Below are 23239 nucleotides of genomic sequence, written 5' to 3'. Positions count from 1 at the left end.
GATGCCCGGCAGCCACGCGCGTTCACTCCTGTGCCCCAGGGCTCGGGCCAAGGCTTGGGCATCTAAAGGAATGAAACCAAATCCGTTCCTTGCCCACCCACCCTCGTGCTTGGGATTAAACCCAAATCCTAAAGGGACTGCTGCAGGGAGTACTACTCGAGTCTTCCCCAGTGTTCTGTTGGGGGATGAAGCCTGCTTCCTGTCCCCTGTGGAGTGGCTGCTGTCAGGGGGACCGGTGCTGAGGCTGGCTCTGCCTCTGTCTCGCTGTGGGGCTTGGGCAGATCCCCCTCCAGTCTCCCTGCCTCCATCTAAGGGAAGCCTGCCTGGAGCTGAGGGTCAAAGCTTTGGGGCTACCTGGCATGTACGGGACAGTGGCAGGATTGATTGGTGATGTCTGCCAGCAACATAGGCAGAGGCTGTGGTAGCAAAGCGGGGGACCAAGGAGGATGAAGTTCAGGGTCCTGGAATTGCCCCTTCCTGCCCACAGCTCCCAGGTGTCTGGCCCAACCACACCCAGGGCCAAAGAGATACCAGGCAACATTTCAGAGGCCTGGCAGACAGTCCCACACCCCAGATCTGCTCTACCTGCCCCTGTGATAGATGGCACTTCTGTTGTAAGGCCCAGGTGGGGCTATCATGAGCAAACAACAACTGAGATACCCGGGGTTCTGGGTGAGGGACCAGAGGGATACACACACTCTGGCCCCAGTATCTCCTGACGGTAGCTAATACCGTGTTTCCCCCAAAATAAGAGCTAGCTGGATAATCAGCTCTAATGCATCTTTTGTAGCAAAAATTAATATAAGATCTGGTCTTATTTCACTATAATATAAGACTGGGTCTTATTTTACAAGACCAGGTATAATATAATATAATATAATGTAATGTAATATAATATAATACCAGGTCTTATTTTACTATAATATAAGACCGGGTCTTTATAATAATAATATAATGTAATGTAGTATAATATAACATAATATAATGTAATATAATACCAGGTGTTATATTAACTTTTGCTCCAAAAGACGCATTAGAGCTGATTGTCCGGCTAGGTCTTATTTTCGGGGAAACACGGTGTATCCTGGGCCTGGTTCCAAAACGAATTTATTTAATCTGCACAGCAACCCAATGTGGTTCTGTTTCCCCCATTTTACAGATGAATAGACTGAGGCACGGAAGGACATGAATGAATGAGCCCAGCTCCAGAGCCCACAGTATTAACCAGCATCCTAGACTCCTTTTACTAACCACCTGCCATGTGCCTGGTAATGAATTAGGCCGTTCCGTTTTTCAGAGATGGAGAAACTGAGGCTCAGGCAGATTTGAATCTAGGTTTATTCCCCACACTTTTACCCCCTTACAGCTGCCCCCACCCCAGCTCTGCTGGCTTGGGGTGGGGATGGGAACTCTCTGGAGGAGCTCAGGGCTTTGGGTCTTGGAGTTGGGAGGGGAAAGCTGGCTGACATCAGCCACACAGGCGTTGTTCCTCTGAAGTGAATTTTCTAGATAATTCACTTGGGCTTCTCTAAGTGCCCCTGGCACACATAGCCACTTCTTGAAAGCTAGCGTGGACTGTGGCCATTGAGCCTGAGCTGTGCCCTGCCATGACCTTATGCATTATTCTGCAGTCACATTTCACAATCTGCCACACCTGTCCTGATTTGATTCTGCCAGGGCTGTGCAACTGGGCAAGTTGCTCCTCTCTGGGCCTCAGTTTTCTCACCTGTGAGTTGGGAAGCTTGGACTAAATGACCTTTATAGCCCCCCCCCCTCTTTTTTTTCATTTATTTTACTATGGTTAAAAACACATGAAGTTTACCATCATAACCGTTTTTAAGTGTACAATTCAGTAGTGTTAAGTACATTCACATTGTCGTGAAACAGATGCCCGAACTTTTTTCATCTGGCAAATCTGGAACGCTATACCCATTAAATAACTCCCCTCTTCGCACTGCTGGCAACCACCATTGTACTTTTTGTTTCTGTGAAGTTGACTACTTCAGATGTTTTATATAAGTGGAATCAGGCAGTATTTGTCTTTTTGTGACCGGCTTGTTTTACTTCACATAATGTCTTCAAGGGTCATCTATGTTGTAACATGGGACAGGATTTCCTTTTTAAGGCTGCATGACACATTCCGTTGTATGCATATGCCACGTTTCATCTGTCCATCCATCGATGGATATTTAGGTGTCTTCCACCTCTTGGCTATTGTGAATAATGCTGCAATGAACATGGGAGTGCAGATAGCTATTTGAGACCCTGCTTTCAATTCCATTGGATATTTACCCAGAGGTGGGATTACTGGATGATATGGTCATTCCATTTTTAATGTTTTTGAGGAGCCTCCATACTGTCTTCCATAGCCTTTGGACCTTTTACAATCCCACCAGCAGAGTGTGAGGGTTCCAGTTTCTCCACATCCTTGTCAATGCTTGTTAACGTTGGTACTTTTTGATAATGGCCTTCCTATTGGCTGTGAGGTGATAGTTCACTGTGGTTTTGATTTGTATTAATGATGCTGAGAATCCGTGTGCTGGTTGGCCATCTGCTTGACATCTTTTTACTAAGGGGCATTCATTCAAAGGAGCTCTACTATATCATCATAGTGTCTTCAGGGAGAGTCTTGTGTGGGTGCGTGGTAGGGCCACAGCTCTTGAGTAATTCTGTGGCCCTTGCCTCCCCAGACCTCAGCCTTCACAGAAGAGCAGTGTCCAGGGCCTACTAACTAAGTTCCCAGGGTGGTGAGCTTTAACTCAAGGCCAAGTCCTAAGGCTCTGACTTGAGTCCGCTTTGTGTGTCTGCTGCACAGCCACTGCCCGGCTCTGTGACTGCTCTTTCTGGGAGGCCCAGGGCTTTTTCCTAAATTTGCATGATTAGGCCCTGCCATGCCTATGCCTCTTGCCCAAGCCCCGCTGGCCTGTACAAGCATCATTTGGCTTCAGGACAGTGACTGGTAGCTCCATAGAGGTGGAGACTTCAGTATGTCCAACAAGAGGCTTGTGTGGCAGCTCATGGCAGGGAGAAGCCCAGCAGGAGCAGGGACAAGGGCTGTATTTGAGTGGTTTGAGGGACTCCCTTCAAACCTCAAGTTCCCCCCACCCAAAAAAAAAAAATGCTTCAGCTGGCCAGACCCTCCCTTTTGGCTAGTTCCCCTTCCTCCTCCCTACACGCAACACTCTGGCAGTGGCCCAGTGGCAGCTCAGGAATGTCAAGTGGTACCTCTCCCTTTCCAAGTGGTCAGAGAGGACTCTGTTGCCCTGACAGGGGTTTGGGGACAATGAAGTCCCAAGTTCCCCCGATTCTAGGAGAGTTGCAAGATCCACAGGGTTGAAGCCCAGAGAGGTAAAGTGACTTATTGAAGGCCCCAAGGCCTGCAGAGAAGTCGTGTGGGACGCTTTTGGTTTGGCTGTGGGGAGGAGATAATTCAGATTTTATGGGAACACAACTCCGGGGGTCAGGACAGCCCAACCACCTCTCTCTTCTTGCTGGGACGAAGTGGCTGGAGAGGTGGCATGGCCCCAAGCCCCGTCCTTGCTTTACTTCCTGGGGAACGCTGTGCAGGCTGTTATCTTTCTCATCTCTCCAGGGGCAGGTGGGGTCAGTGGAGGATCTAACTCACCCCAACCCCCCAGGTGTTGCACACATGAGCTGAGAGCAGGCCAGCGCCCAGGAAAGGCATCGGGTCAGCATCTAGCCACTGAGCGCTGCTGAAGATGGAGTGAGGGCTGTGTCCCCCTGTGGAGGGGTTGGATTTTTTTTTTTTTTAATGACAACATTTAAGATTTACTCTCTTAGCAGCTTTCAAGTATGTAATATAGTATTATCAATAATCACCATGCTGTGAATTAGATCCCTAGAACTTACTCGCCTTATAACTGAAAAGTTTTTACCCTTTGACCAACATCTCTGCATTTCCCACACCCATCAGCCCCTGGCAAACACCGTTCTACTGTTTCTATGAATCCAGTATTTGTCTTTCCCTGACTTATTTCGCTTAGCATAATGCCCCCTCCAGGTTCACCCATGTTGTCACAAATGACAGGATATCCTTCTTTTTTCATGGCCAAATAATATTATATATGCATATATATTATAATATTATATATGTATATATGATATAGATTATATAAGTGTATATGTATATATTATATATGTATACATTATATTATATATGTATATATTATAATATTATATATATATTATGTATATATATATTTGGCCATGAAAATATTTTATATATATATATATATATATATATATATCTCACATCTTTATGCATTCTTCTGTTGACCGACACTCAGGTTGTTTTCCTGTCTTGCCTATTATAAATATTGCTGCAATGAACATAGGCATACAGATATCTCTTCAAGGTAGTGATTTCATTTCCTTTGACTATATACACAGAAGTGGGATTGCTGGGTCATAAGCTAGTTCTATTCTTAATTTTTGAGGAACCTCCACACTATTTTCTATAGTGGCTGTACTAATTTACATTCCCACCAACAGTGTAGCTAGGTTTCCCTTTTCTCCACATCCTTGCCAGCACTTATCTTGCCTTTTTGATAATAGACATTCCAAGAGGTATGAGGTGGTATCTCATTGTGGTTTTGATTTACATTTCCCTGATAATTGCTGATGTTGAGCACCTTTTCAAGTACCTGTTGGCCATTTGTATGTCTTCTTTGGGAAAATGTCTATTCAGTTCCTTTGCCCATTTTAAAATCAGATTTTCCTTTTTTTCTATTGAGTTGTATGGGTTCTTTAGATATATTTGGAAATTACCTCTTATCAGATATATTACTTGCAAATATTTTCTCCCATTCCATAGGTTAACTTTTCATTCTGTACATTGTTTCTTTTGCTGTGCAGAAGCCTTTTAGTTTGATGTAGTCCCACTCATTAATTTTTGCTTTCGTTGCTTGTGCTTTCGGTGTAGTAGCCAAAACATTGTTGCCAAGACCAATGTCAAGGAGCTTTTCCCCCATGTTTTCTTTAAGGAGTTTTATGGTTTCAGGTCTTATGTTTAGGACTTTAATCCATTTTTTTTTTTATTTTTTTTTTGGCATAAGTGTATATATTTTGCCAGGGCAAAGTTATACTTGTGGATGAACTCATGCAACAAACACTATGCAGTTGCATCATTTAGAGGCATTTGCAGTGGACAGGGGTGTGCCCAACTCCTCCTGTTGCTTGCTGACCCACATCCACCGGAAGGAGAGGGCAGCCAGCATGGACTCCACCACCCTGGAGTTTTAGGTTTTGTTTATTTTTTTAATTGTTTTTTCACCCATCTCCCACTCCTCCCCCTACAGCAACTTTCAGCAACCATTGGCCTGTAGCGCTATATTTTGGTGCAGGAGGTTTATTTCCTCCAAAAGGCTACCTCCTCCATCCTCGTGCCCAGGTGTGAACATGGTGGGGACAGGGGGTCTGCAGTGGCCTCCAGCCTCAAATGCCAGCCACACTCCTCTAACCACCCCCCCCAAAACACACACACACACACACACCCTGGGGAGCGGGTATGAGGATGCCTCAGTGGAGAGGACTCAGGCAGCCCCACTTGTGGTGACCTCACAGCCTATCCGGTTGTCCTGGCAACCAAAGCAGGTGCTCCTGGTACCAAGGAGAAACCAGAGGCCACCTCAGCCCTTCTTCTGCACCCAGGTCTGCCTACCCCACAAATATTAGCTACAGTGATTTCCTACAAATTGTTAGACCAAGATAAAAATGTGAACATATCAGAGAAATATGCCGTTGACTCTTAAACCACACTGGGATTAGGAGCGGGGATGCCCTCGCTGTTGAAAATCCACATAGGACTTTTGACTAACCCAAAACTTTGGTTGTCCCCTGGTATCCTCAGGGGATTGGTTCCAGGGCCCATGTAGATACCACAATCCTTGGAATCTGGAGTCCCTTATATGAAATGGTATAGAACAAAGCATACGGTCAACCTCTGCACCCTGGATTCCCAAGCTGAGATGGAAAATACTGTCTTCCATCTGCAGTCCAGTGAATCCACAGATAGGAAACCCAGAAATACCGAGGACCTACTATGTATTTATCGAGGAAAAAAAATCCACATACAAGTGGACCCATGCAGTTCAAACCCGTGTTGTTCAAAGATCAACAGTACTTAGAGTTCTCAAAAGGTATTCCTGAGTCAGAACGCCAGCATCAGCTGGGAACTTTTTAGACATGCAATTCTCTGCCCTCAAACCGACCTGCTGGGTGGGCCCAGCAGTCCCTATCTTAAGTCCTGGGGTTTAAGATTTTCACTCCATTTTCACATAGGGCCCTGAAGCATATAACTTTAGCCTGATTTCATCCGTGTTGGATGTGAACTCTTAACTTTTAGGAACAGAGCTCTTTAGCTCAAAGAAATACAAAGTAATTTAGGAAGCAACCTACACTCAAAAGAATTTGAGATTAAGTAAAAATTGGGGTGGGGGGGACCGTAAGAAGCAAGTCACCTAGCTCAGTCCCCTTCCCCCCCCCCCCCCGTGAATGGCAGCACCCCACTACAGACTCCGGTGCCCCTACATCCCTTTCGCCCCAGTGGCCACCCTTCGATAGATATCCCCAGCCTTACAAGCGACAGCGGAAGGACCACCAGCCCTCACAGACGCCCGGCTTGGACGGGGTACTGGACCAGTCTCTTAGCCATGACGGCGGCCTGGCTACGCAGACGTTGGGGGCCCATTGTTTGAAAGCTGTTTACGGTCACCCGGAGGTAGCCTCCCCAGCTCTGTGTGCTCAGGATTTAACGTCCCAGGACGCGTGGCAGGAAGCTTATTCGCAAATGGTTATTCCAGGCCCGCCGGGAGCAGACATGGGCCCACAGAGGGCGCAGCGGACACCGGCCGGGGGTGTTTGTCCCCGTCCCGCCCCCGCCCCCGCCCCCGCCCCCACCGCCGCCCCGCAGAGCCGGTAGATCGCTAGCGGACAGAGCCCTGGGCACGGCCGGGCGTGGTGGCCGCGGACCTCGGGGGCGGGGCGGGCCCGTCTCGACACAGCCCTCCCCCGCGGCCGTAGCGCCGCGCAGCCAATGGGAGTCGGGGCGCTGCACAGGGATTGGAGCGCGGGGCGGGTGGCCGGGCCCGGGACGGGGGCGGGTAGCGGGCGAGCTGCCGGCGCGGTTATAAGGGAGGAAAGTTCTGCGCCGAGAGTAGAGCCTGGCGGCGCAAGCTCGTACGGCGGCCGCAGCGGTGGGGCTGAGCAGCAGAGGAGCGGGTGGCAGCGGAGGGAGCCCCCGAGAAGGCCACCTCGTTCCCTTCGGTGTCTCGCGGGGACCTCAGAGAGGTCTCGGGTGCCCGAGGACTTTTGCACGCAGCCATGGGCGGTGTCGGGGAGCTCGGCGGGGGACCGGGGCCGCGCGAGGGGCCCGCGCAGCTTGGGGCGCCGCTGCCCACTTTCTGCTGGGAGCAGATCCGCCCGCACAACCTGCCGGGCGACAAGTGGCTGGTCATCGAGCGCCGCGTCTACGACATCAGCCGCTGGGCACAGCGGCACCCGGGGGGCAGCCGCCTCATCGGCCACCACGGCGCTGAGGACGCCACGGTAAGGAAGCCCACCGCCGGCGGGTGGAGCCTGGCGTTCGCTGGGGCCTAATCGTGATCAGTGCCTAGCTTCGCCTGCGGAACCTTAGCATCCTTCCTACTCTCGCTGACCTTTGACCTCCCGGCCTGGGCTCCTGAGTTGGGATGGACTAGCCAGGGCCTGATGTGGGGTAAGGAGGCCACGGCCCTGCATGGAGGACTGCACATTGGGCAGTGGACCAGGGCTGGGCTGGAGTGGTTCTGTGCTGGACGAAGGGGCTCTCAGAGGTGGGTGTGTCATGGCAGAAAGAGCCAGCCCTAGAAGAGGGCTCTCCTTGTTGTTCTGAGGTTCCTCCTCTTAGTTCTGGGTCCCCCAGACTAGGTCCCTCATGCTGGGTGCTTGCTGCCAGGGGTAGGGCGGGGTCCCCAGGGACTAGGTAAGGATGTGCCATCAGAGGCTGGGGCCTGGGCACAAAGGTTGGGCAGGGCGCAGAGGTATGTGGCTTGCCTAAGAGCTGCTGTATAGAGCAATGAGGGTCAGTGACTCACCTCTCCTGGGCTGGCAGCTGCATATGGGCGAACTTTGCCAGCCAGGCTGGGTGGGCCCCTTTGGGAAGCACAGTCACCCCAGGAACAGGCTGGCCCTTGGGGACCCAATTTCCCCTTCCCAGCCCATGTCTAGACGTGTCTTGGCCTAGGAGGGATGGATGTGGCCTGGTCCAGTGGGACAGTCTGGCTGGAGCCCAGTGGAGCAGACTATTGGGAGTCCAGCCCCTTTCCCGCAGTCCCCATTGGGAAGATATGAGTTGGGGCCACAATGCCCTGTCCTTGACCATCCAAAATTCTAGTTTGGCTGCACTGGTTACTGGGAGGTCTTAAAGATTTCAGGGGATGAATCCCTAACTAGCAGAACTTTAGGCAGCAAAAGAGATGTGTCCGGTCCCAGGAGGGTCAGTGTCCTTGTTGCCAGGCCACGTGCTCTGTGCCTTCTCCCATGGATTGGGCAATCTTTGCAAGACTCTTTTAGAGGAAAAAGGTCTTTCTTCCCTATTTCCACCCCAGGAAGCTGAGGGGTTAGGGTTAGAAGCCTCCTACAACTCTAGAAACTGATAGAAAGCCTTGTCCATTAGGTGCTGAGGGGCTGGGCGGTGGCCATGGAGTTGAAGCTGACCGTGGGCCAATGAGTGTGTAAACATGTACAGGCCTATATGTGTGTGAACGCTGCACACATCTGTGTGTGTGGTTGTATGTGTATGCACTTCTGCCAGGGTATGGGGAGTATGAGGTGCCACAGCCCCTCCCCCCTTGGCCTGGCTAAGCCCTGGCCACCCCTGGAGAATCCTATGGGTGTCTCCTCTGGCCTTTTCCAACCTCTGACCTGTAGGACAGGGTGGAGGCAGGCTTGAGGAAGACAAAGGAGAGCATTCATTAACTGCTTTTTCCTCCTTGGTGCCCAGACCTGTGTTGGGGACCCTTCCATGTGGGAACACCATCATAAAACTAGCTCTCATCCCGGAGACCTCCAGCTGATGGTTTTCTCATTGATACATCACCAGTAAGCTCTGGTTCTTATTTGCAAAAGGCAGTCTGTTTGATCTCTAGGGCTAGGTCATGGCTTGGCCCTTGGCGGCTCTGAGTGACTTTGAATCAGGCATGTCATTCCTCTGAGCCTCAGTTTCTTTATCTGTAAGGTAGGGATTGCTGGGCCAGACAGTGAGCCAGCTGAGAGCGGGACTGGGCCTTCTCAACTCTGTGGCCTCAAGGCTGCCATGTCATCATTTCTGGTCAGTATATGTTGCTCGTGATAAGTGTGGTTGTGCCCTGCAACCTGTAAAATGTGTTGGGACAGCCATGGCATAGCCACCCCTTTGCTGAGTGACCTTCTCTGGTTCTACCTTTGTCTGTAATAGGAAGGAATTGCATTAGGCCATCTCAGCTTCCTCAAGGCCCCAAACACTGAACTGGAGTTGCCAGAAATACCTGGTCTGTTCAGGCCAAAGGGATTATGAGATGGCTGGGGGTGGGGGGCCCCAGTCTGTCCGTGATGGGCCCATAGCGCAGACCAGGGATTGGACCATCCCAGTGCCCTGTGTGGTCGAGCCCAGATCCCAGGCATCCCATCCTAGGCCCCAGAGCACAGGTTGGGGTGGGGCATCCATCTTGCCAGGGCTATGTTCCTGCAGCCACCTCCACCAGCCCTGGCTGCCCATCAGCTGTTCTCATGTCCAGGCAACAGAAGCCTTCCTGCCAGGAAATTCCCAGAGTTCCTGTGCCATTAAGTCAGCCTGTGGCCATCCTGGGATACAAAGCCGGTACCCTGGGGAGAATGCTCTGGGCCCTGGGCCAGGTTTGTCTAAGAGTCATAGGCGGCCTGAGGCGAGTGGAGCCACCCAGGGAGGGGCGAGGCCCGGCCACTGCTGGTCAGAAGTATATCAGGGCCAGGCGCTGAGCACCCACTATGTGCCAGGCTCTGAAGTCAGATTTACAAATACTTTTAATCCTCAAGATGCCCCTATGAGGCAGGTACTAATGTTATTATTCCTATTTTGCAGGTGAGAAAACAGGCTCAGAGAGGCAAAGTGACTTTAAATTAAAAGATAGGTCTGGGATTTGAACCCACAGCCCATGCTCTGGACCACATGCTGTACTGCAACTTAACTGTTTATTCCACCCATTCATTCTTTTATTATTGAATCATTAAACCCATCAGCAGATATTCAGTGGCAGAGGGACCAGCTAGAGCAAAGGCTCGGAGGTAGGACCCTGCTCTGTGCATTCAAGGAACAGCAAGGCTGGCTGCGTGGCTGGAGTAGAGCAATGGAGAGAAGGGCAGGTAGTGAGATCCAGAGGGAGCAGGGGCTGTTCCTGCTGGGCTTCTGTGTCCTTGGAAACAGGACTTTGGTTTTATTCCAAGCGGGGCTGGCAGGGCAGAGCAGAGAGACCAGGGGGATCTGATACAGATTTAAAAGGATCCCTAAGGGGAAGGGGGAAGGTAGAGCCTCCCAGGAGAAGGGCAGGGGGCTAAGGGAAAAGATGATGGGGACCTGGCCTCCCCCAGGGAAGGCCACTCAAAAGAGGTGGCATTCACCTGGGCCCTGAAGGGCAGGTGTGGCCAGGGCAGAGGGCAAGAGATGCTGTGGTCACAGGTGCAACAGTGGGAGCCATTGGGATTTAGCTCAGTGTGGCCTTTAGGCAACAACCTATGAGCCAGGTACTAGTGTGAGCCCATTTTGCAGATAAACAGACTGAGGCTGAATATGGATGATATAAAGGGACCTTCTTGGGGCCCTTGAATGGCAGGGCCTTAGGCTTGGAGGGTGGAGTTTGTGTCTGGGTGGGAATTGGGGAGGCTCTGGAGTGAGGGCGGGGCTGCAGAGAGGGCTGGCTATGAATGCAGAGACTGTCTCCAGAACCCACACTCTGTTTCCAACCACCACGCTGGCCTCTGGTGCCCTTAAAGCCCTGTTGCCTAATGTCCACTCTGCGTGATGTGTGACCTCTCTGGTCTCTGTAGGCATTTTCTGCAATGTTCCCTGAGTCCTTTCCAGGGGAGCTGCAGTGGCCTGCTCCCTCCCTGGAGGAGGATTGTCTGTCACTGGGCAGGAACACAGTGTGCAGAGGTAGCGGTGCTCGTGGCCTAAGCACTCTGGCAGCCCTCCCTTTTCTTCCCAAGGGTCCCAAGCTGCCATGGGTTCCTCATGAAACAGCTGGGAAGAGTCAGAGCCTAGTGGTGGAGAGAAGAGTACCAGAGGCCCTGGCCTCTTCGGGGCCACTGCGGGATCCCTGACACTTGTGAGGCCAAAGGTGTTGGGTGGAGGAGGCCCTGACATGTGTGCCGGCCTGTTACCAGGGACACCAGCGATGCTGGGCGGCCAGAGGCGGCCGGCTTCCTGGGGGCATCTGTCCTTGAGTTGGGCTCTGCTGCATGGGCAAGAGTTGCATGTACCATGTTTAGAGCTGTGTGCCCTTTGGCTTCTTTGTGCCTCAGTTTCCCCATCTGTAAAATGGGGATAGTGCTAGTGCTTCCATGTTGGCCTCCTGTGAGGAGTGCCAGGGAGAGGAGAAGAAGGGCACCTGAGTTCTGGACATGTCTTGCCACCTGGGAGAGAGAGGGATGGAGGGAGGAATTCCTGGGGTGTCCTTGGAGGCATACCCCCCTCACTCCTCATCTCCACAACTCACTGTCACCTCCTCAGCAAAGGCTTAAGGAGCAAACCTAGACCACCCTAGCAACCCTGCTCTGCCCCCTTTCTGATCTGGAACATTCCCTATTCTTTGGAGAGTGGCCAGAAATGCTCCCCTGCCCCCACTGTGTCTCTGGGGGTGGAAGGAGGCCATCAGCCGTCCTCCAGGACTTGACCCGCACTCCCCTCTCCACAGCATGTCACTGCATGTCACACCTGCATGTCCCACCTTTCACAGGCACTAAATCTGAGTGGACTCAGGAGGAGGCATGTCAGGCCAGGGGGCTGAGATCAGAGTTCGGCTGTGGCGGACTGGCGGGACGCCAGGCCCCTGCTAAGTGTTCCACCTGCACTGAGTAGGTATTCCCCCACAGGCCCACAATCTGGACATTGGTGGTTCCTGATTTACTGCTGAAAAAAATACAGAATGGAGAGGGAGTGTGATCTTTGTGGCTTCATGGCCCAGCTCCTAAGTGGTGGCTCAGATTCCATCCCCGGCAGGCTGGCTCCAGTGCACCCCCACTCCTGCCCCTTAACCAGCGGCTGCACCGAGCTCAGGCCTGGAGGGACAGGGCAGAAGCCACTCCAAGGTTTCCACGACGAGGCAGGACTGGATGGTAGCTGTATCCTGGGAGGGCCTGGACATCACAGAAGATGGACCTGGGTTCCAGTCCCAGCTCTGCCCCTGTGTCCTGGGCAGGTGTCCCCACTACTCTGAGCCCCTGTCCCCTTACCAGTAAAATGGTTCACACCCCTGCCTCATGGGCTGTGGAGGGTTGGTTCTTGTCCACTTACACCTACTCCCCAGTCCCTGCTCTGAGGATACTGCTGTGAACAGAGCCTGTCGCTGCCACCAGCAGCTTACGTTTCAGGGCACACTTTTTATTCCAGCACTTTCACCCAACTCTGTTCCAAGACCCAATGGGACACCTTGAATACCACTTTTGACTTATTAGGAGGGGGAGGGTCACGGGGTTTGCACACACGCCCGGAGGGTGCTTCCAAGTGCACCAGGGTGGGTGAAGGTGAGTGAGCCCCAAAAAACACCAGCTGTTCCCCACAGCCCAGTCTCCCAGCAGCTTGGTCCTTGGCTGCTTGGGATAGTGACCAGCCTCATGGTGAGGACCACCCCTCAGACCCCTAGGAGGTCACTGCCTCCCCTCTGGCCCAGGAGTGGCCACCCCGGGGCTACTGCCAAGTGGCCACAAGCACAGTTGTACAGTCAGACCAGGTTCTGATCCAACCTCCATCAAATGGAGCTATAAGTGGCTTAACCTCTCTGATCCTTCTGCCCAACCCCTGGGTCCTTAAGCAGCGGTCACATGGCCCCAGCCAGTGTTCCAGAAAAGGCTATCTGCGGGTACATCAGGGTTTGGTCTGAGGCCACGAACCCACCTTGCTGATGCTGAGAATACAGGAAGCACAGGCTCAGTGGTGCCCGCCCAGCCCCAGGAGACCCACTGCTCTCCCAGGACCTGCCACAGCCCTGCCTGGCCCCTCCCACCAGCTGCAGCCCTGGCCAGGGGCCCTGAGAGAGTGACACCTCCCCTTGTCACTCCAAGGGATAGACCTGGTTGGAGGTCCCCCAGTGGGCCTGGCTTTGTCCTCTCCCTCAGTGCATCCCCAGGCCTGGCCAAATTAGGACCAAGGGAAAGGAGTCTTGGAGGCCGACCTGCTCCCGCAGCTCCTTAGCTCAAGAGCATGGCCCTTGAGCACCTGGGGGACAGCTGGGCACTGTGGTGGCCCAGAACAGACAGAGGATGGGAGAGAGGAAAGGGTGGGAAGCAGGAAATCTTGGGGTCGTAGACACAGCACGTGCGTTCTGCTCTGTGAATTTATGTACGGGCCATGCACGCGAGGCTGCGTCTGCCTGAATGTTCACGTAGGCTCTATGTTTGTTTCTGAGAGTGGGTGCTGAGGTAGGTGGTGGGTGTGTCTGCATGCGTGGAGGCACCCACATCAGACATTGACTGCATTTCTGTGACATATGTGCACCTCTGGGCATGTCCTTGTGAGTGTGCACCTGTGCTTCTGTGCATGTGTGGGCTCCGTGTGCTGTCAAGGGAGTTTCAGAAGAAACGAATGGGAATCAGAGTCAGTGCTCATTTGGCCTGAAAAATGAAGGAAATTCTGACACAGGCTACAACATAGATGAACCTTGAGTACCTCATGCTAAGTGACCAGTCAAAAAAGGACAAATATTGTGTGATTCCTCTTCTATGAGGTCCCTAGAGTAGTCACATTTATAGAAACAGAAAGCAGATCTGTGGGTGTCAGGAGCTTGGGGAAGGGGATGAGGAGTTAGTGTTTAATAGGGACAGAGTTTAGTTGGGAAGATGAAAAAGCCTGGAGATGGATGGTGCTGATGGTTGCCCAACAATGAGAATACAGGGCCAGCCCGGTGGCTCAGGTGGTCAGTGCGTTGTGCTCCTAACACTGAAGTCGCCGGTTTGATTCCCACATGGGACAGTGAGCTGCGCCCTCTACAGTTAAGATTGTGAACAACAGCTCTCCCTGGAGCTGTGCTGCTGTGGGCTAACGTGCGACGCCGTGAGTGGCCGGCAGCTGGCAAGAGTTGCCGTGAGTGGCCAAGCAATGACTCGCAACCGACTGCCTCAGCCGGGGGGAGCACAAGGCTCATAACACCAGCAGGGGCCAGGGAGCTGCGTCCTACACAACTAGACTGAGAAACAACGGCTTGAATGAGGGGGAGGGGAGGCGGAAGCAGGGAGGGGAAACAAAACAAAACAATGTGAATACACTTAATGCCACTGAACTGTACACTTAACAAATTGTTAAAACGGTAAATTTTATGTCAGTTTTACTACAAATAAGAGACTAAGGAAAAAACAAGTTAGAAGCCCAGAGTCAAAATGGCCCTAGAACCTCGCCCCCTAGATTTGCCTCCCGGGTTTGCCGAGTTCAGGCAGGAGAACAGACTCATTCGAAGTCACAGTGGATGGGGTCAGCTGAGCCCCAAGAGCAGTCTTCTCCCCTAGCTCCCAACCCTCTCCCCAGCAGGGCAGAAGGCTAGGGCCCCAGCAGCTTCTGTAGGACCAGCATCCCTTCCAGCCCTTTCCCTCCCAGGTGTGTGGCCCCTCAGTCACGCTTCTTCCAGGAGAGGAGATCTGCACTTACACAGCTCTCTTCTCTGTTAGGAATTCCAGGGAGGGGTCCCAAGTCAGCCTTCCCAAGGGCCTAGTTTATTCCAGAATCCTCACCCTCCCAGCCTCACTGGTCGGTCCCCAGGCTGCCCTGGGCCAGTAAGAGAGCAGGTGACAGGAAAGGAAGGAGACTCCTAGGGTAGATCCTGCAGGTGTGGCCTCTAGGTGGAGGCTGGGGGCTGCCTAAGCTGCCTCCTTCCCCAGGACTGTGTGGGATGTCTGGCAGTAAGTCCAGGAGCCTAGCTATGGCTTCTGTTTTAACAACACTCACCAGAAGCTGGTAGGCTCATTACTGAGAGGACAATAGGAGGCCCCTGTTCGCAGTAAGCCTTCTTCAAAGGTGTTTCCTTTAGCAGCCGATAGTCACCGTCCCCTGGCCCACAGGGACACCACCATTCTAGTCACTGCTCCTTCCGTGCAGGCTGCTGGGTGTCTGGCTAGCTCCTTCAGATAGAGCCTCCGAAAGCCCAAGGATAAAAATCAGTTTGAGCCAGTAATGAACAGTAATGAGCCACTTACACCAAGACTAGACTGAGAAGACTAAGAGAGCCCAGGTGTGAAGTTCACGTTTAGTAACTAACACTTCAGCGCTGCCCCAGCCCCTTCCTGACTGGTGTCTTTCCCCAGCCCTCCATCTTTCTTCCTCTAACCCCCTCTCCTGTATTGCACACCACCCCTACCCCAGCTATTACAGAGAATGGTAGATTATTTCATTTACTTTAAAAAAAAAAAAACGTACATTTTCCACTCCTGCTTTTAAAACCAGGTGAGTTTAACTATTAGAGTATCTTCCTCGCAACCCCCTAAGAACTCAGTATGGTCCTCGACTGATTTTTTTTCTCCCGGTGGCCCCGTGGTCTCCAATTACAAGTTTTCCCACCCACACTTTACCTATTGCTTGTATTTGTAAAAGCCGGTAAATGGGACATTTGTGACCCAAATCTCACTTTATATGCAGTAGAAAAGCATACGATTTCAAGAAAGCTTTCCAGAGATTTCTTTTTTTTTGGAAACGTTGAACCCTGTCATGGAAGACATCAGAGCCTTCCAGGGAGGCCTTTTTGCAAATCCAGATGTTTATATACCCAGCCAGGTTTGGAGAAGGGCCCCCTATACTGGGTGAAACAGCTGGGGGCTGGCTGGCAAAGGGTGCCTGGCAGGGCACTCAGAGCCTGGGGAGGACCAGGGCAGGCTCCTGGGCAAGGCTGGCCCACATGGTCCTATTTCTATGATTGAACAACCAACTGACCCTGCGTCCATCTGTCTATCTGCTCTGCCTTTCCATCAGCAGTCCTTCCACCTTGTCTCTACCTGCTGACCCTGGGTGCTGCTCCAGCTGTTTGTCTGTCTGCCCCCCTGACTGTCTGCTCTCCCTCAGGATGCCTTCCACGCCTTCCACCAGGACCTCAATTTTGTACGCAAGTTCCTGCAGCCACTGCTGATTGGAGAACTGGCCCCGGAGGAGCCCAGCCAGGATGGACTCCAGAATGTGAGCAGGGCCCTGGTGGAGGCTGAGCCATCCCTGAAGGGGACGGAGGGCATTGCCAGTAGCAGCTCCATCTGTACTACCCCAAGGGGCCCCAGGGCCAAGGCTCGTTTGCCATCCCTTCCTGAGCAGGCAGTTGTAGACAGAGCTATAGGGATGCCTGCGAGGATCCCAGGCCCCAGTTCTGGCTGGGCCAGCCCTTGTCCCCAGTGAGCCCTTCCCTGCTCTGGGCCCAGCATCCCCATCTACGATGAGCACTTTGATGAGCTGAGCTCTAAGGGTTTTGCCCGCTCCAGCTTTCTCTGCTTCTCACGTACCCCCCACCTTTTGCGGGAGAGCCTTCGCCACCAGGCAGCAAACTAGTTCCCACCCCAAGCCAGGTGTTCTTGTCCCTCTGTCCCCTTTGGCCACAGCCCTTGGGCCTGTCATGGGCTGTGGGGGGGCTTCTGTGGACAACTGGAGCCTTGTTTCCTTGGCTGACTGGCCACACACCATGGCAGGCCCAGCTGGTCGAGGACTTCCGAGCCCTGCGCCAGGCAGCTGAGGACATGAAGCTGTTCGAGGCCAAGCCCACCTTCTTCGCTCTTCTGCTGGGGCACATCCTAGCCATGGAGGTGCTCGCCTGGCTCATCATCTACCTCTTCGGCCCCGGCTGGGTGCCCAGCGCCCTCGCTGCCCTCATCCTGGCCATCTCCCAGGTGACCCTAGCCCTGCCTTGCAGCCCCCTAAACTGTCCAACAGACTCAGGGCCTGGCACATGCAGTCAGTCACTCTGCACATATAGTTGCTGAATGAATGAACAAACAAATGAACGAATGAACGACCCGCCAGAGGGCCCATCAAGCGCGTGTCTGGGGGCCATGCTGCATTTTAAGTGAGCTGACAAGTTCCTTACTTAACCCTGAGTGAGCACAGGGCGGCGAGCCAGAGCGCTGCTGCCCCACAGTTCCGTGCAGCATGCTGGCCCCTAAACCTGAAACTCAAGTGTTCTGTCAAAAGAGGAAGCTTGAGCACAGGGTCTTAAAATGGAGCAGTAGCTGTGGTTGTGCCCTGTGAGCTGGGAGGGCTCACTGGGCCTCCAGGGCTGGGCCCCCAGGAAGCAGCACCCTCCCCCAGGGCCATGGCCAGAGTCCAGATGCCAGGGCTCCTGAGCCTGCCTTTCTCTCCAGGCTCAGAGCTGGTGTCTGCAGCATGACCTGGGCCACACCTCTGTCTTCAGGAAGTCCTGGTGGAACCACATGGCCCAGCAGTTTGTGATGGGACAGCTAAAGGTGAGGGTGGGGTGGGCGGCGGGCAGCCAGGGGCTAACGTGCTGGGTCTGCCAGCACAGAGCGGTGGACACAGCCTGGCCCCACCCCTGAGAGCCTCCTCCTCCCGCACAGGGCTTCTCCGCCCACTGGTGGAACTTCCGCCATTTCCAGCACCATGCCAAGCCCAACATTTTCCACAAAGACCCAGATGTGACTCTGGCGCCCATCTTCCTCCTGGGGGAGTCATCCATTGAGGTACATGGAGAGAATGTGGGCACACTCAGGCTGGGCTTGCAGCTGAGGGGGGCCTGGTAGCTACTGAAGACCCCCAATAGGGCCCAGCCCCAGCCCCTAACCAAGCCCTCCACTCTAGTTCCAGGCTGAGCTCCTGCCCCAGAGGAGCCCCCTCCCCTCTTCCCAGCCTGCTGGTGACAATGGACCCAGTTGCTAGAATCTAGAGTTGCCTTGGTCCTTTGGCTCCAGCCAGTCCCCTGTCCCTGCCTGGGAGGAGGGGGGCCTGGAGAGCTACCCCGGCCCCCTCCAGCCTCCACCTGTCTCCACAGTATGGCAGGAAGAAACGCAGATACCTACCCTACAATCACCAGCATCTGTACTTCTTCTTGAGTGAGTGGCCCTTTGCCCCCCGCCCCCACTGGTAGGGACATGGCTGGGGTGGGGACCACACCTGAGCCTGCACCATCTGCCCCCATGCATGCTGACACTGGGCAGCTTCCATCACCTTCCGGGGAAGGGGCACTTGTTAACCATCCCTCAGCATGGCACCTTCAAGCCTCTCCCAGCCCCTGCTCTGCCACCCCAGCCTGCAGCCTGCGCTGTGCCCCATTGCCAGCCTTTGCCCCAGCCGGTCCCTCTGCCTAGTGTGCCTTTCGGCCAAAGGTAGTCACAGCCTTGCCTGGAGCTTTCAGGATTCCTTCCTGCCCTCACAGCAGGGCAATCCAGAGCCCCAGAGCTTTTGAGCAATTGTTGGGGTGGACAGGATTCAAGGGTGGGGATATGTAAGGCTGGCCCCACGCTGCAGAACACATGCAGGAGGCAGTGAAGTGAGGGCCAGCCTGGAGAGGCTTGGATGCTGAGGGAAGAATGTGGACCAGGCCTTGTGGGTGATGAGGTGTCATCCCAGCTGGCTGGGCCCCGCGCCAAGGCCCACTGGTATTCCCAGAATAACAGCCCCACTATCCAACTCCATCTGCCCAGCCTGCTCAGCGTCCCTCCCCTGTGCTGAGCCTCTCATGCCCTCCTTGCAGTCGGCCCACCGCTGCTCACCCTGGTGAACTTTGAGGTGGAAAATCTGGCGTACATGCTGGTGTGCATGCAGTGGATGGTGAGTGGATCCTGCTCAGGTCCCCTGGGCATGCAGCTGTGGTGGCAGTGGGGGTGTCGGGGCAGCCCCTGTCCACGAATACAAACGGGTACATGCATGCATGCAGCAGTGGTACATGCGTGCAGGGAGGGAGCGAGTGTGCTCCCTGGGGGTGGGGATCCCCTGGGCCTACTCTGCCAGGCATTTGTCTCCCAGGCAGGGCTTCCCTCATCTCAGCCCCTCCATTGTACCTTCACCTCTGCTCAGCTGGCAGGGCAAGGACCATGTCCCTTTCCCTAGCTGAGAAAACCGAGGCCTAGAGAGGGGCAGTGACCTGTCCAGGGCTCCAAGGCACATCAAGCAGAGGGGTGAATGACCTCGGCTCCCCTTCCTGGCCCCTTTGAGACCTCTGTTCTCCTCCACCCTCTGCAGGACTTGCTGTGGGCTGCCAGCTTCTACTCCCGCTTCTTCTTGTCCTATATCCCTTTCTATGGCCTTACTGGGGCACTGCTCCTCTTTGTGGCTGTCAGGTATGGCCAGGTTTGGAATGGCAGGGAGTGGGGAGGTCACACATGAGCAGCAGGGGACCCTGACCAAAGCCCTCCACCTTCAGAGCCTCTGTTTCCCCTCCTGCAGAATGGGGATAGCAGGACTGCCTCTCTGGGTTGTGGAAGAATCACATGACGCCAGAGTGGCAGGCTCCCGGGGGTGGCGGGTCTGGGGACATCGGCCCTGTGGACGTCTGCCCTCATGAGCAGGGCTGCTCTGGGCTCAGCCTGCTCCACTCAGTTGCTTTAAACACCAGTGGGGGAGGGGTCACCACAATCCCATGGTACACTGAGGAAGCTGAGGCCCAGGTCTGGTCTAAGTGGTGAGCTGGACATGGGGCAGTGTCTGAGCCTCCCCCACAGGGTCCTAGAGAGCCACTGGTTCGTGTGGATCACACAGATGAACCATATCCCCAAGGAGATCGGCCATGAGAAGCACCGGGATTGGGCCAGCTCTCAGGTGAGCAGCAAGGGGTGGGTCAGTCGGGGTATCTCTTGGGGGGGTGGGGGGTCCCAGCTAAGAGGGGCCCTGATGGGGCTGCCAGGTTCAGGGGTCTGTGCCATTCTCCCTCACCTGTGCCCTGCCCACTCCTGGCAGCTGGCAGCCACCTGCAATGTGGAGACTTCACTCTTCATCGATTGGTTCAGCGGGCACCTCAACTTCCAGATTGAGCACCAGTGAGTGCAAGCCCTGGAGCTCCCAGTGGGTGGCAGTGGGTCTTTCCCTGGGGAGATTAAGACGTGAGCCCTGAACTCCCTGGGGGCCTGGGAGAGGTGGTAAGCGGGGCCTGGGTGGTGATGGGTGGTGCTCCCTCCGTCACCTCCCCACCTCAGGTGCCATCACATGCTCTCCCCTCCCCCCAGCCTCTTCCCCACCATGCCCAGGCACAGCTACCATCGGGTGGCACCGCTGGTCAAGGCACTGTGTGCCAAGCACGGCCTCAGCTATGAGGTGAAGCCCTTCCTCACTGCCCTCGTGGACATCATTGGGTAAGGGCCCTCTGCTCATGGTGGCTCCCCTGGCTCCCCTGCCCACCCTCGCCCCCGACAGTCCCTTGTCTCAGCCCACATGGATCCCTGTTTAACATATGGCTTTCGAGGCCTTTCCCATCAGCCTTTCTGTCCTCAGCCCTCCCTCCCTTCCGTTCGCTCACACACCACCTGCCATGGGCCCAGGCCCTGTCCTGGGTGTGAACACAGCAGTGAGGAAAACAGGCCAAAAGCCATGTCTTCCTGGCACTGATCTCTTAGCAGAGGAAACAGAAAATAAACAGTTAAAATAACAAAATTATAAAAAATGTGAGAAAGGGAGAAGTGCTTTGGCGAAAAACAAAACAAAGCCACAAAACCTAAGGGTTGGGGCAAGAGAGGGGCTGGGGAGTGCCAGGCAGGGGTTGCAGTTTTTAATAGGGTGGCAGGGTGGGTGGTACTGAGGAGGTGACAAGTGAGCAGAGACAAGGAGGAGAGGAGAGGTCTGGCCATGGAAACGTCTGGGGAGAAGAATATTCTGGGCAAGGGAACAGCAGTGCAAAGGCCCTGAGGCAGGTGCTGGTGGCAGGAGAGCTGCTGAGCAGAGGAGGCAGACACAGAACTTAGATTCTGGAAAGATGCTCTGACAGTGGGAATGTGTTAACGGGGTGAGAGTCAAAGCAGAAGGAGCAGAGCAGAGGTTCCTGCGGCTGTTCTGGCGAAGGGTGATGGGCTCAGCCCAGTGGTAGCCTTGGCAGTGGGGGCAGAGGTCAGACGCCCCAGCCAGAGCTTGTCCACCTCTGTGCCTTGGGACTCACTGTTCCCTTGACTCGGATGCCCTTCTTTCTTCTATACCGGTGTTTGGACGCCTGCGTCTCCTTCATGACCCTTCCCAGCCCGACCCTCTGAGCCCTGCTACTCGGCCTGGCCCCGTTAGAACACCTGGCACAAGGTTTCCTAGCAAGTTGTTGATATTTCTGGCTCTTTTGCATGACATTGGGCTCCTGGTGGACAGGTGCCAGGTCTTACAAATCTCTGGGTCACAAGGCCCAGCAGGAGGAGGCAACAGACAGAGCTGGAGGAAAGCAAGACAGGCCTACTCTGGCTCGTGCCTGCCCTTGGCCTTGGCTCTGCCCCTCCCCTTTCCCCCACCCCAGGTGTAGAGTCCACACTAGTTCATGCGAGGGTAGCCTCGTCTCCCACTCCACCCCTCCAGCCCCGCTCAGCTGCCTGCCCCAGCGGAAGAGAACTCAAGGCAATGGGGATGCCTCCACTCACATTCATCCTTTTAGGGGGAGGGGGTTGGTATCTTGCAAGTGAGTCCCAACACCCACCCCCATCCCTGCCTCCTAGGTCCCTGAAGAAGTCTGGCGACGTCTGGCTGGACGCCTACCTCCACCAGTAAAGGCAGCACCCAGGGCCCCAGCAGCCACCAAGCTGGCCCAGGCAGGCTCAACAAGCCCTCACGCCGACCCGGGCCTGGGGGCCCTGCCTGCCCTTCTGGTCCTGCCCTCTTCCCCTCAGCCCCCTTGCCTGTACTCAGCAGCCCTACGACTGCAGCTTTTAGCCCAACATGACAAGGGCTAGGAGGATGGTACATAAAGCAACATAGTGATCATGGCATGTTTTCCTGGGGCAAAAATTTAGGGAAAACTGTTATTTTTATATAAAAATAAACCTAGAGATATTATAGAGGATTGAATTTTCATGAATTTTGGGGCTGGAATCCGCTAAGATCCCCAAAAGGAGTTCAGGCCCTTGGGCCGTCAGGATGTGAGAGGCGGGGGTGGATGGTGGTTGTCAGAGTTCCCCACCACGCTGGGTCGGGGAGCTGGCAGCTGCCTTGGGTTTTGCCTGAGGGCCTGGTCCCTTCCTATTCTTCATGCACTCACCAGCGACTTTGGGCACACCATGCTGGGCTCACCTCATTACTCCTGCACACAGTGGGACAGGGGCTGGTCCAGCAGACGGGTCCCAGGGCTGAGGGCCATGTCTGCAGGTGCCCCTGGAACACAGGACAGGGAAGCCATATGTCCTGGACCTGCACTGGCCTCCTCCTGCCGCCTCTGTGATGACGAAGCTCCGAGGACCATGGTCAATGGACCCCCTGCCAACCTCAGGACCACACTTGACATCACACGGCTCGGGGTGCAGCATGACTGTGCCCAGTGGCCCACAGGAAGTGACACCGATCTCCCCCGTGGCTGCCTGGGGCCAGGTGCTTGCCTGAAGTTGCTATAGTGACTAAGCTAGACCCCTGAGAAGTGGCCATTTCCATCCCTGGAGTCTGAGAGCGGCATCCAGCTCGCCCTGGCTTGGCTGGTGTCTTTGGGCAGGCGCTGTCCTTCCCTAAGCCTCAGTCTCCTCATCTGGAAAATGGTTGGCCTGGGCCTGTGGTTTTCCTCAGTTCTGGGGAGGGCTTTGAGTTGCCCCTTGGGGCTTCCTAACTGTGGAAGAAGGGACAGCTGGACTGCTGGTCCCCTTTGATCCCAGTATCCACACACTTCAGCTGCTCCAAGCCGAGCTGCAGGTTTCATTTGAAGAAGTGTCAGCAGTTTAAAGAAAATATTGAAATGCTGAGCTAGGATTTCCCTGCGAGCCTTTCTGGAGTAGGAGCTGGCGTCTCCCCACCTGCTGCAGGATTGGCCCCTGCCCTTCGTCAGGGTTCCCATTGCCCTGGACTGGGTCCCCGTCAGGAGGTGGAAGGGTCACAAATACTGCAATGCTTGTTCAGTCCTTCCCAGGAGCACCCAGCCCCACCCTGACCCACTCC

General features: G+C 54.4%; 1 protein-coding gene across 1 annotated transcript; it reads left to right on the top strand.

Annotated features, from left to right (window-relative positions):
* The first annotated feature begins 7147 nt into the window (after positions 1 to 7147).
* Positions 7148 to 22158, top strand: FADS3 (fatty acid desaturase 3). The gene is made up of 12 exons (XM_019719049.3): positions 7148 to 7566; positions 16271 to 16381; positions 16879 to 17076; positions 17548 to 17649; positions 17761 to 17883; positions 18192 to 18252; positions 18894 to 18970; positions 19382 to 19479; positions 19861 to 19957; positions 20096 to 20175; positions 20362 to 20487; positions 21820 to 22158. The coding sequence occupies exons 1-12, from the start codon at positions 7342 to 7344 to the stop codon at positions 21869 to 21871; spliced, it is 1350 nt and encodes a 449-aa protein (XP_019574608.1). The 5' UTR covers positions 7148 to 7341; the 3' UTR covers positions 21872 to 22158.
* Positions 22159 to 23239: the final 1081 nt, after the last annotated feature.

Source organism: Rhinolophus sinicus, chromosome 14, assembly GCF_057876585.1.
Source record: "Rhinolophus sinicus isolate RSI-liver-muscle chromosome 14, RSI-T2T, whole genome shotgun sequence".
Taxonomy (NCBI): Eukaryota; Metazoa; Chordata; class Mammalia; order Chiroptera; family Rhinolophidae; genus Rhinolophus; species Rhinolophus sinicus.
The sequence above is the reverse complement of the archived record's forward strand: the minus strand, read 5'-3'. Positions and strand labels throughout refer to the sequence as shown.